Source organism: Kryptolebias marmoratus, linkage group LG10 (assembly GCF_001649575.2).
Source record: "Kryptolebias marmoratus isolate JLee-2015 linkage group LG10, ASM164957v2, whole genome shotgun sequence".
Lineage (NCBI taxonomy): Eukaryota > Metazoa > Chordata > Actinopteri > Cyprinodontiformes > Rivulidae > Kryptolebias > Kryptolebias marmoratus.
The window spans coordinates 12,669,551-12,682,286 of record NC_051439.1 but is presented as its reverse complement, the minus strand read 5'-3'; the positions used below and the strand labels follow the sequence as shown (position 1 = coordinate 12,682,286).

Here is a 12,736-nt window from a genome sequence, read left to right as displayed (position 1 = left end):
TTCCACCCCACCCCCTACCCCCCGGTACAGGACCTGTAATCTGCCGCACAAGGGGAAAGTACGGAGGAGGGGCCGCCGCCGACGACTAAAAACAGCACGGGCCAACTTTGTCACCGAGAGGCATGTGTGAAGCCAGGTCGTCTGGGAGGGAGCAGACGTGTGTGTGTGTGTATGTGTGTGTATGTGTGTGTGTGTTGTGTTAGGTAGCTGGAACAGAAGCAGACATCGAGCTGCAGGAGGCCCCTAACGCCAGGGAACGTTTTCACCGAAACTCAAGAGTCAGAAGTTATAAATAACTTCGTTTTTTTATTTGTCTGCCGTCCTGCCATGTTTCCCTGCGTCCACTGACGTCAGAAGAACAAAATAACTTAACTAACAAAATAACCTCCACCCTGCAGCAGGAAAAAAATAGCCGCGGTTGGATGTTTTGCTCCTGCCTGAGTGGCGCCGGTCGGCCCGCCGACTCGCTCACAGCATCTCCTTTTAACGGGGCTACGGAGCTGCTGAGGACTTCCTGAATTCTTACCTGAGGATCGTTAATTCTTACCTGATGCTGATTCAGCCTCGCTGCTTTCCTGCAGCCTGACTACTTCTGCATCCAGCTCATTCAGGAGATGGGCCCTACGTCTTTAGGGTTTTCTAGCTTTTATACTTTTAACATATTTTAACTTTATTTAAAAACCTGTTCATGACAGAAATACACTGAGATCTCTCCAGTTCCTTTAAAGACTTAATGAAAGCTGCAGCATCACACTTGCTCTGTTTTCGTCTTCCTATCCTACTTTTAGCTTTGAGCTAGCCCTGTGCTCCCTTTAGCTTTTAGCTTCTAGCCTTTTTGTACTTCGCAGAGCCTGTGATGAGTAAAATACTGGCTCAGCCGTAAAACTCGCCCGCACCTCGACCCTCCACCCCTCTTCCTCATGGTTGCACCTGGAAAAACTTGGAACTTTTTGTTTATCCCAACAGGAATCAGGAATCTTGGACTCTTGTTGGTCGGTTTCCAAAGAAGGGACTCAGAAACAGACGTCCTGTCCCCATCTGAGGCATTAAAAAGTGGCAGGACGGTCTGATTAAAACCTTCTTTTCTTTATATAACCCTTCCTAAGCTGACAAACCAACTCTGTTTCTTTATATTAGACCTTTAACAACATTCCAGTAAATACACATATATACATATATATATATATGTATACCTACTTCCTCCTCACAGCTCGTGTTTCTCTTCTTTTATTTTCACGGAAAAAAGGCAGTTTCTCTATCTGAGTTTTGTCTCTTTTAATCTCGTCCCTCTGCCGTCTCGCGCCCGTTCAGGTCGGCCGACTCGGGGTGAGGCTTCGTTACGTGTCAGCCAGGTCCGATGTGTGCGCTAATCATTCTCTCGGTTTAAAAAGATGAACTCGGACCGCGCGATCGGACGGCCTTGCTTTCACTCGATTTGATTAGGACGCTTGGAAATGATAATCCCCGCTGGAGGTAAGTGCCCGTTTCACCACAAACATGGGCGCCTTTATTTATTTATTGAAAAACTTGACCTTCAAGTTAAAGCCACAAAGTTAATGTCTTATTGGACAGTAAGCACAGTTCGAGTCACAACCATCACCAGCCGCCTTCAATGCTGAAGTTTAAAACAAAGGTCTTGTGTCTCCTTTCAGTGTTGGGAATCACTCTCAGCTACTACCACACCAGATTTAGGTCAACATCTGCAAAACTGACTGAGTCATAGCCACAAACGCACAGAACCGAGTGCACTCCTCATTCAGCCTCGCGCTGAAGGGACGGCGCTGCGAGTCTCTGCTTATTTACAGTTAACAGCGCAGAGGCAGCCACCTGCACATATGCACAACTTCCTTTCCCGTACAGAGAAACAAAGCCGTTGTTTCTGCCGTATTTCTACTCCAAACATGACCGCGAGCGAGACTTTTCTTTGTAGGTTATCCTCCCCCTCCGGGTGGCTCTGCTGGACCCAGAACTTCCCGGTATGCTCGCCGGAATAATACGGATTTAAACAACTTTTTAACCTCCTCCGCTAATGCACCAAAGTGCCAATCATGGCTACGATTATTGCAGCACAGAGGAGGATGGCGTAAGCTCCGGGCTGCGGTGGCAACAAAGCCGAAACGTCCCTGATCCTGCATGCTACATCTGAACTGGTAAAACCAGATGACCAAAGGAGGTAGGACACAGTCTGCGCCTTTAATGGCATCAAGGCAACGTGCAGTAACGTGCTGTAAGCCGAATGCACCAGTTGATAGCAGCAAAACCCCCTAATCTCACGTTATGGCATGTCCTTTTCACTTTTGTTTCAGCTAAAAAGGCCGAAACGAGAAGGAATCCGTGTGCAAGCCACATTTCACGCCAACTTGCATGTGTGATTCTTTGATTATCTCGTTCAAATCGATAAAATGTGTCTAAATGCTACATACGCATCAAGCTGTAAGGTGCAGGTCATTTATTGAGGCAATTTAAAACAGAAAAACGAGTATTCGCACAGTTGCAGTGCGGTGAGAGTTTTTTTTTTTTAGTTATTTCCAGAAAAAAAAAGGCATCAGAACCGATTTAACGCCTGACTCTGTGACTTTTTCAGCTGGCAGGTGTTTAAATTCAGGCCGGAGCAGCAAATTGAATCCGATTCTTTGATTATTTTAATGCAGGTCAACAGCCGTTTTTCCGAAGCATCCTGCAAATTCTCATCTGAGACGGCAGCAGCAGCGACCTCCCTCCTCCATTTCTCCCCTCTGTCTTAGATTGTGTCAACAGAAAGCACAGAGAGGAGGAGGAAGAGGGGGGAAATAAGAGGAGCCCTGGCCTGAAAGGTTGCTGTCTCAGCCAGAAGCCATACTGTGTTTAATACATGTGTGAGTTAAAGATGCATGAGGGCCCTAAAGAGCCCGGCTATTTAGAGATGCTGGATGCGGCGCTGCAGAGTGCTTCAGCAGAAAGCAGCAGCTCGGCGTGGAGTCACACAGAGGGCTGCAGCTCTCGAGCTTTGGTGGAAAAGGTGAAATCAGCCAAGAGGATAAAACCTCATCGGAAAGATCCGAGTCTAAACTCCCAACGAGCCGGCTTTTTTTCCGCAGCAAAAACGCTCTTTTTGTGTGCAGCCAACGCAAACGGCCCGGGCGCCACAGCAACTAATCCCGAATAACTTCAGCTCTGCTTCTGTGCAGCCGTTTGTTCGAGGCAGATTAAGACGACAGATTAGTATTTCAGCTCTGGGTCACAACGCAGAAAGGAAAGGGCGCAGCGGCGTCAAGCCCCGCTTCGGACGACTGCGAGTTTTCGTCTCGCTCGACGTTTCGCCCCCCGGTTAACCTTTGACCTTTCCCGCAGTCGGCACCAAACCTGGCAGCGATGTGGCTGGAAAACAATCCGGAGTCACTGACACTCTGAGGGAGGCAGTAGCGCAGCACCTGCGCCCGACGCGCGTCCATTTCGCTCCTCGAAGCTGCGGTGGCGCCAGGAGCGGGGTTAGACCGGCATCTGAGCGGACGCAGCGTACAACACGTTCAGAAGAAAAATAATAAAAAAAACATTTAAAAAGATAGATTAAAAGCATCCTTTAGTGCCGCGTCCGCCATGAGACCAGTAATCCATCCTCTAAGCAACAAAGAGATGACTGACAGACGGGCAGAGATGAAGTCATTGACCGGCCAGTTGTTGGACTGCATCACAGATGAGTTTGTGTGTGTGTGTGTGTGTGTGTGTGTGTGTGTGTGTGTCTATTGTCATATTGTTCACCCAGGGGGAGATTACCTCATATCCCTTAAAGCCCTGCCCCCCTCAGCAATCCACACGTGGTATTATTTCTGAGTGTGTTCGTCTGGGAGCGTGTGTGTGTGTGTGTAGTTTTTGTTGTTCTCACCCTGCTGTTGCCTCCGACTCATTAAGCAGATCTTCAAACACACAGTCACTTCTGAGAAAATACTACCGAGTGGGACGTCCCGGCCAACTAAACACCAATAAAACCCACATTTGTTGGATGGGAGGATGGGGGGGAGTGGAGATTTACAGCTTCCTCGGTATCTGTTGCTCAGCCCACAAATAGGACAACAAGCAGTGGAAATATCGCTCGGAGCTTCATCGGTTAGGAAAACCAAACAGAAGTCCGGCTAACGCTAACAAAGCTAACAGGATTTAGGGGTTTTGTAAAAATATTTGGAATAATAATAATAATAATAATCCATAGTGATATTTCATTGATTTTTTTACTCTGCTTTTCTCCATCAGGTCGTTACTTCGCTCGCTTACGCTTGACCTGCGATATAAAGGCGACGTGGCGCGACCAGGAAGTTCAGGGTTTGATTCCACCTGCGGGATTGTAGGGCGGGCTAACAGATGTATAATAAAACGCCGCAGTTTTGGATTCCATCGAATAAAGAAAACCTGCTATAAGTTGACATTACGTCCTTTTTCAGCACAAAGACAACCTAAAAACAAACCACCACCAGAAACCGAGCTCACACAGAGCCTCTGCCATTTGTTTCCCTGCATTAAGAGCTTCCATTAAATTCATTTCAGGTGATTTGTTCCTGTTCAAACAGCTTTGATAACACTGCACCACACTCCTTAACACAACTTCTGATCACACTGATACAATCAAATCAAACCAGACATGCAGGATTGGAAAGTTGATTTTTTAAATTGAGCCTACTTTATTTAAAAAGAAGCTCAGTCCGACCACTTTTCTGGGATGTAAAAAGGTTAATAACCACCTCGTTAAAGATTTGTGAGCTACACCTGCTGTTAGCTGAAATTAGGTCACAGAAAACTTTTCCGTTTTTTAATATCCTTTGGTCCATCCGCCCCCAACCTCTTCATTTCCAGTTTTTCCCCAAAAAGACATAAAGGGAAACGGCTGAGAAATAAAATATAATAGTAAATACAAACACTCACGATCAAGGCACATATCGGTCCACCCTGATTGGCTGAAGCCGGAGGCCTTGGGCTGAACTAAACGAGCCCAAAATGAGCAGCAAACCAAAGGGGGCGGGACAAGACAGCTGTCAATCATTCTGCACCATGAAACTACATTCAATGATCAGGGCTGTAAAAAGTTAGTCCTTTGGAACGACTCTGGGGTTTAATCAAGACTGTTTGGCACCGGTTTTGTTTTAAATTTCACAAAATGTGATGCAGTATTCTTAATTTGTGTTTCTTAGGTATTTTACCGTTTTTATTGTAAACACCAGGGAGGGCTGAGCCCTGCTAGCCCACAGATACCAGCCGTCCCTGCTCACATCTTTACATCTGTATCCTCCTGAAGCCTGAACTGACAGCTGGTCAGTAAGAGAAGAATCTCCCTGATGGAGGCGAGTCGGAGACTCAAAACTGAGAGAAAACAGGTGCCTTTTCAGCTGCAGTCTCACTGAAGTTAACTTATTTAGGATTTAATCTACTGGAGCATCCACCTGGACATAGCCTTTCTGAGAGAGCAGAAACAAAACTGAGAGGCGTTCGAGTCAAATTCGGGACACCCAGGACACAAGCCAGGAGGGTTTGAGGCGCGTTGGACGTTCCCAAGAAAAGCCCTGCAACCGTTTTGGGAGGAAAGTCGTTGCAAACTCGAGCAGCCGAGGACAAACGTAAAGTTTTCGAGACATTTCGGAGACCCCCTCGTGAATGCCTGATGATATGAAACTTCAACTCAATGAAGCTTCTCTTCTTTTTTTTTCCCGGCTGGGTTTAGTAAACACGTCTAAATACTCGGGACTGACAAAGGCCGATACAGGATCACGATCGACAAAAAAAATAGATGAAAAAAATGCATCAATCTGTACTTCTGGACTCATCTGTGCCAAACAGAACTACCCTGAAAACAACATCAGCTGGGAAGAATATCGTGTTCCAAAAGACTTCCTGTTTCGTTGGTTTTGGTTCCTCTGTAACTTCCTGTACAATTTCAAAGAAAAACTGTAGAATCAGTAAGAATTTTTTTTTAAGAATGTTAAATGAAAAAGTGGGAAAATTATTATCTTTAATTAGTCACTGATTAAAGGTTAGAAAGATGGTGCGAATGTCAACAGTAAAACCAAATTCCATCACTTATTTCCTTCAACGCCAGCTGGGCCTCAGGCCTGCTGTCCTGGATGCTACTCCTCCTCTTCCTCCTCTTCCTCAGCCTACCTCCTCCTGAGCTGCCCTGCTCTCGTTGCGCCGCTAATCCCCAGCCTTAAAGGAAGCCAACGCTTCCGTTCAGAGGACCTAAAAAGATCCTCCGCTTTGCCTTTGGAAACGGCTTCAACGGCCGGCGGACTTTTCCGACCGAACTCCGGGAGGATTACCGGAGTTCACGCGGTCAGATCCGAAACCGCTGGTGTCGGCCCCCCTGCCCCACTCTGCTTCACATCTGCGCGAGAGCTGTAACGGATCACGACAAGCCGCTGTAATCTGCCAAACCTCTCTGTCCGAATGTGGTTTGGCTTTTGATAGTCCCACTCGTTCTGACATCCCAGATTAGGATTCTTTGCACCTTTTTACGCCCCGTCTTCTTACACACACACTATTCAGTGAGTCAAGGGAACAACAAAAAATAAAAACGCCGAAGAGATCCAATCAAAATCAACCTTCTTCAAACAAAAGAAACACTTCCAGAGAGACGAACAAGAACAAGTCAGCAGCTCCAGAAGCACACCGTGAGTTGAGAAGCTAAAAGAAATCGGGGACAACACGGCTCCAAAGCCAGAGCCAAATCCAAGTTCTTGTACAAGCAAACAATCTTCTTCAAGAAGGAGCCAGATTACGTGGTCTGAGGGCTGAGCCAGGCTTTAAAAAGAAACACTGGAGAGCGAAGAGGCAGCGTCGTCACCACGCATTCCACAACCGAGCTCAGCTTTCTCCCCAATCCGCCTGAACTCCAAAGGCCCCGGAGAACGCATGGGCAAAGCGGCGACGCCGGAGAGTAACGTGGCCTTACCCAAAGTCGTCCGGGGGGGGGACGGCGCCGTCCTCGAGCTCAGGATGAGAGGAGAGATTATGGAGGAGAGGGGGAAGCGTCGGCCTGAGGTGACCGAGTCCGGCACATGTTTGTCTGCAGCAGCCCCCCCTTCTCCTCTTCACATCCTCTAAAAGGGTTTAAAGAAACCCCACCACGCCAGCAGAGAGTGGGGAGGGAAGGACCCGGAGAGATGAAGAGCGCCGCAGCAGAGTGAAGGAAAGGGAACGCGAGAGTGGGACGAGCCGAGGAGACATGTGACCGCCGCAGACCAGTCACTTCTCTCCGCCGCGCCGCCTTCCAGCCTCCAAGAAATCATCCCCACAGGATGGAAATTACACGTTAGCTCTTTTAGAAAAACAGGAGGGCTTTTTTCTTTTCTTTTTTTTGTTGCTTTTCTATATCAGGAAACCTTCTAAAAATAGCTCATTGTGCATGCGGCACAGAGAAGAAAACGAGCGCGACAACGGACCCAATCATCCAGTTTTTCGCAATTGGTTTCAGATCCCTTAAAGCATGCTTCTCCGTTTTCACGTGGCTCCGTCAGCTTTTCCTCCTCCGCCAGGGGTCCGTCTGCCTGAAGCAAGCGTAGACCATTAAGCTGCTTTCCCACGACGAGCCAAGGTGTGTGGAAACAAACAAAGAGCAAGAGAGAAGATTAGAAGACTCAGGAACGCCAAGGAATGTGCAGTCCGGAGCTGAGAAGGTGCAAATATCCGAGCGCTGGCTCGACTTCCTGGCTCTGCTGATTTTTCTGCTCAAAGAAATAAATGCAAATGAACCAGTTTGTGTCGCTGGACTAAGCATTAACACTTACAAGTGTTTTGAATAACAAGACAGGGTGTCATACAGGAAAATAGACTGTTACTGACAAGAACACCCAAAGCTTTTCAGCCGAATTAACGTTCGGACTCCAGCCAGTTCATCGTTTCCCTCCCAGGCTTTCTTTTGTGCTTTTGGAAGTGTGATCTCTAGGGACACACCAACACCGATATCAATATGGGCCCAACAGTATTAGAGGAGGAGCGATATCAGCGATATGAGGAGTTCTTCTTCTCTGAGTTTCTTGTCCTGAGCCTCACTCCTCACCAGCAGGTGGCGGTAATGCACCATAATGTTTGCTAACCGCCTGGTGCCAACCTCGGTTACACAGTGAGCGCCGGCTCGGACGTCGCCCCGGATTAACGAGGTCCACGTCAGATGTTGGGGAGCCAGGACATTCTGACGAGGAAATGGGCGACTGGAACGAGACGTTCATGGACGAGGACGAAGAACTCAACACTGTTACACGGGAAGGACATGGGATCCATGGAAACACGGGTACCCATCATCCAAACTGACTATGAAACAACGTCGAAGCCACCGTTCCAGCGTTCGAGAGCAAAACCCGCCATCACAAATGGAGATCGATGAGCTACAACAACGATCCTACGGATGACAGGTCAGGGAGGGAGACCATCATCGTCCCTGCCATCCAAATATGGGTACCAGGCCCCATTGAGCCCCGAGGACCTGAGATTGTGACCAAGTTAGACACCTACGACCTGCACCCCTAGCCAAGGCTAAGCAACAATGTATCCTCTGAAAGGCTGCTGGAAGTATCCCTACTGACATCACAGAGACCAATAAGCTGGTAGACACCATGGCAACAATGATCCTTGACATACCTGGCTTTATATGCTCCTTGTACAAGCAATAAGGAGCATTGTTCCCCATGGAGGAGGAGGCTGGAGACTAGGATCAACTCGGAAAGAAATCAGAATCCACCACAGAAATATATGTATGTATGTATGTGGCTATCTTGGATTTTGACGTGGCTACACAGTTTTTGATGGTACGTCGCCTATTTTTTGAGTTATCCAGCTCACAAGATTAGAGTATTTCCGAGTCCCCTCTTCATGTCAAAAGGAGTGAAAACCGAGGAGGAAGCTGTAAGTGCTAGCCCGCGACCTCCAGGCTTTACCCTCGTCTTCGTCAGCGAAAACCTTGGCACCGGACGTGCTGCGGCGGCACACAGCAACGTGCACGCTGTCGTTAGGTGTGCTGCAACAGAAGGGAGTCTAAAAGTCTCCTGCTCCCGCGACAGAAGAGCCGGGTCACCTCGTTCGCCGCCCGGTGGAGATTTAAGACTTCCCTTCTGGGCTTTTCTGGGCTTGAGTCAAAGAACAGACCTGCCCCTGGCGAAAACAAACACACAGGATGAGACGAGCAGCCGAGCTCCACGGGAAAGAGAGGAAACGGCTCCTCGCTCCTCCAGCTGGACTGACTGTCTGAGAGTGGGGGGGAAACAACAACACAACGAAACAGCTTCTGTCTTTGACTTGGATGATGTTGCAGGAGAGAGGCGAACTATTTTGGAGCTTATGTTACGTGGCAACGTCTTCGTTTTAAACCCACTTCCAGTAGGCTGGGCCATTCCTGAGCGGGGGGATAAAAAGCTCCAAAGGCCGCAAATCGGAGGCTGCGGCTACGGCAACACGGAGGAGCCACGCTGCGGAGGGCAATAGAACGCGAAAGGGCTGCGGCAGAAGACAGAGCGGAAAGCAGGGAGTGAAAGCTGAGGGAATTGCATCTGGATACAGACGGATCCATCATGGAGGGGTGCGTGTGTGTTGGGTGGGTGGGGGTCTGTTAACCTGCCTGGCAACCACCAGAATAAACACCCCCCTCCCCCTGCTGCTGCCATAAGCGCCCCTCACTTATCCTCCTCCCCCCACCTCCCCTCTCTCCCTCCCCCGCAGAAACGCACATATGGCGGCGCATCATTCAGAGGCCTTTTTTTCTCTTCCACCATGTGGACAAAATACATGATGCTGTCGTTTCCATGACAACCCGATTCTGGCCTGCATTCAACGCACAGGGCGGGTCCGGTGGTGACAATACAAAAAGAAAGGGGGAGTAAAATAAATAAATAAATAAATAAATAAATAAAAGCAGTGCAGGCCGCTGAGTTTGATTTCTTTCTTCTGTCGCGCACACTCCCCTCTACATGGGGATGAAACGAGCCCTGCTGCTGTAGAGGTGTGTGTGTGTGTGAGGGCAGAGAGCGCCGTCGCGCATCTGTCATGACTCGTCAAACGGAGCGCGTGGCGCCGGCCGCGGCTTACCTCATCTCTCCTCGTTTCTTCGGCCGGAGGTGAAGCCCTCAGAGGCCGGCTGCTCCGCTGTGTGTTCGGTGTCTGATCCCGCTGCGGCCTCCCTGCCTCCGTCCCTCCCTCCCTCCAGCCTCCTCTCTGCGCGTCTGGCGATGAAATCGGTGCTGCCGATCCCGCGGGCGGCTCGTGCTCGTTACGCGCTCTCCTCCGGCCGCTTTGTGCTCCGCTGCCTCTGCTGTCCGCGCGCGCCGCAGCCGCGGGTCCGTGGGTCCATGTTCCGCTCGGTGCCGGACGGTGAACGCTGGTGCTCGGCCGCCGCCTCCTTCACGGCATGTTTCCTTCCCATTCGGAGTATTTTGGTGAGGTGGAGAGAGATTCGTGGAGGGGGGAGGAATGCTAATACGGTGCCGAGGAGGAGGAGGAGGAGGAGGAGGAGGAGGAAGGAGGAGCGGCTCGAGGCTGCCGACCTGTGGACAAGACGCGCACATGCAGCCGCTGAGGACCCCCAGAACCCCCACCCTTCAGACCCTGGACCCCCAGAGCCAGAGGCTGACTGCAGGAGTTGTTGCACAAACATAAACATTAAAACTGAATGAATCAGCTGCTGAATGAGGCCAAAGAAGCTACAAGAAGCAGAACAGTAGCTAAAGGGTAAAAATAGTAAAACACTAGGTAAAAGCTTAAAGAAGCAAAAAAAAAAAAAAAGTAGCAAAAAGCTAGCTACAAGTTCAATGTGGCAAAAGGCTGGATAAAAGCTAAGTGTAGGAAAATACTTAATAAAAGCTGAAAGTAGACCAAGGCTAGCTAAAAACAGCAAACGTTAGTTAAAAGTAGCTAAACGCTAGCTACAAATATCAAAAAGCTGGCTAAAAAACTAATGTATCAAATGGCTAGCTATAACTAGCAAAAGGCTGGCTAAAAATTAAAGGTAGCAAAATGCTAGATAAAAGGTAAAATATAGTAAAAATACTACATAAAAGCTTAAAGTAGCACAAAGCTAGCTAAAAAGAGTAAATGCTAGCTAAAAGTAGCAAAAGGTAAATTAAAAGTTAAAAATGGAAAATGGTTTGCTATAAAAGTAGCAAGCTAACTAAAAACAATAAAAGCTAGCTGAAAGTAGCAATAAGCTAGCTAAAATTACAAAAAAAAGCTAGCCAAAAGCTAAAAAAAGGAAAGTATCAAAATACTAGATAAAAACTAAATGTTGCAAAAATACTAAATAAAAGTTAAAAGTAGCACAAGACTAGCTAAAAACTAACATAGTAGAATGCGAGCTAAAAGTGGCAATAAGCTAGTTAAAATTACAAAAAAAATGCTAGCCAAAAGCTAAATAGGGGAAAGGTAGCAAAATGCTAGCTAGACATAGCAAAAAAACTAAAATCCTAAGTAGAAAATGTTAAAAGCTAAAAGTAGCAGAACAGAAGCTAAAAACTAAAAATAGCATAAAATTGAAATTTTATTTCAAAATTTCTGTTTGAAATAAAATTTCAAAGAGAAGAAAGTTTTTGAAGGAACTGAGAACTCTGTGTTTTTGTGGGGAAATATTTGTAAATAAAGTTTAATTATTTGAAAACTATCGAAGTCCACTCAATAACTAAAGAGTATTTTTGTAAACTTATTTTGTTCCTGAACCTTGTGTCAGCTATATCCTGCTGCCCCTTAAATCAACACCTAAAACACAAGGGGGAAAAAAACACAAACATCCAGACAAAACATGACAACGTGAAGGTTCATCAAAACAAAACAAGAAAAAAAAAACAAATCATACACAACATTTTAGAACCAAAGAGTCAGAAAGAACAACACATTCATTAAAACTGGGAAAACATTAAGGATGACTGCAAAACACAGCCTTGAAATGAAAGATTTAAGAGGAATGTTTGATTTTGTAGCTTTTTTATTGTAGCTTCAGGGTATGAAATCATATTCGAGTCATTTTCTCTGTGATACTTTGCAGCTATCCAGTGCCATAGTGCACATTTAGGGGGGTTTGGTTGTTTAAAACAGCTCATCACACAAAACACACAAAGAAAAGCAGACAGCGTGATATTAAAACAGACACCATGAAGGGTATTTTAGGTTTACTTTATGTCACATGTCGAATATTTCATAGTTCGGAATCTGAAGCCCCAAGTGTTAAGCGTTAAGACAGGATTTTTGTGGTTTTAGCTGAAAAAAACAAAAAACAAAACAATCAGCCAACCTTTAAGATTTCAGAACAACAAGCGGCCGCAGCTGCGCCTCACATTAAAGTCTTCTCAGTTCAAAAATAACTTTAATCCTGCTTGGTTTGACAGCTGCTGCCTCCCGTTTGGCAGGTTTTATGGAACGAGCAGAACGATGTGAAGGTGCATCATGGTGCTGAACAGTATGTTAGACCTGCTGGATGTTTGTCAGGTGGAAGCAGTGCATTAAAGAGAAGAAGAAGAAGAAAAAAAACAAACAAACCCGAGAGGGTTCGGTTCAGTTAAATATCTTGCCAGAGGCTGACGCTGGACGTCAGGCGTTTACAGTGTGACGGTCTCGTCCTTCCTCTTCCCGAGCTGAGCTTAGAAACAAAACAACAACTAGACGTGAGAAAGTTCAGTGTTTGCTTGGTTTTTACACTTTTTTTTTTTTTTTTTTTTGGGAATTTGAGACAAAACAGTTTCAAAACCTTGTTTGGTGCCTACAGGGAGAAACTGGCAGTGAAGGATTTAACATATATTCA

The 12,736-nt window shown here is 46.9% G+C and overlaps 1 protein-coding gene across 4 annotated transcripts in view; it reads right to left on the bottom strand.

The window, feature by feature from the left end:
* Positions 1–10,432, bottom strand: part of evla (Enah/Vasp-like a) — a 24,577-nt gene extending 14,145 nt beyond the window's left edge. The window contains exon 1 of one of the 4 annotated variants that reach the window (XM_017414261.2): positions 10,039–10,432. In XM_017414261.2, the coding sequence (XP_017269750.1) occupies positions 10,039–10,043 (5 nt within the window). In that variant the 5' untranslated portion in view covers positions 10,044–10,432. Of the gene's footprint in view, positions 1–3,342; positions 3,808–6,913; positions 7,022–10,038 lie in introns of those variants that run through there. The other 3 variants (XM_037977748.1, XM_037977749.1, XM_017414252.3) reach the window with 3 other exon arrangements.
* Positions 10,433–12,736: the final 2,304 nt, after the last annotated feature.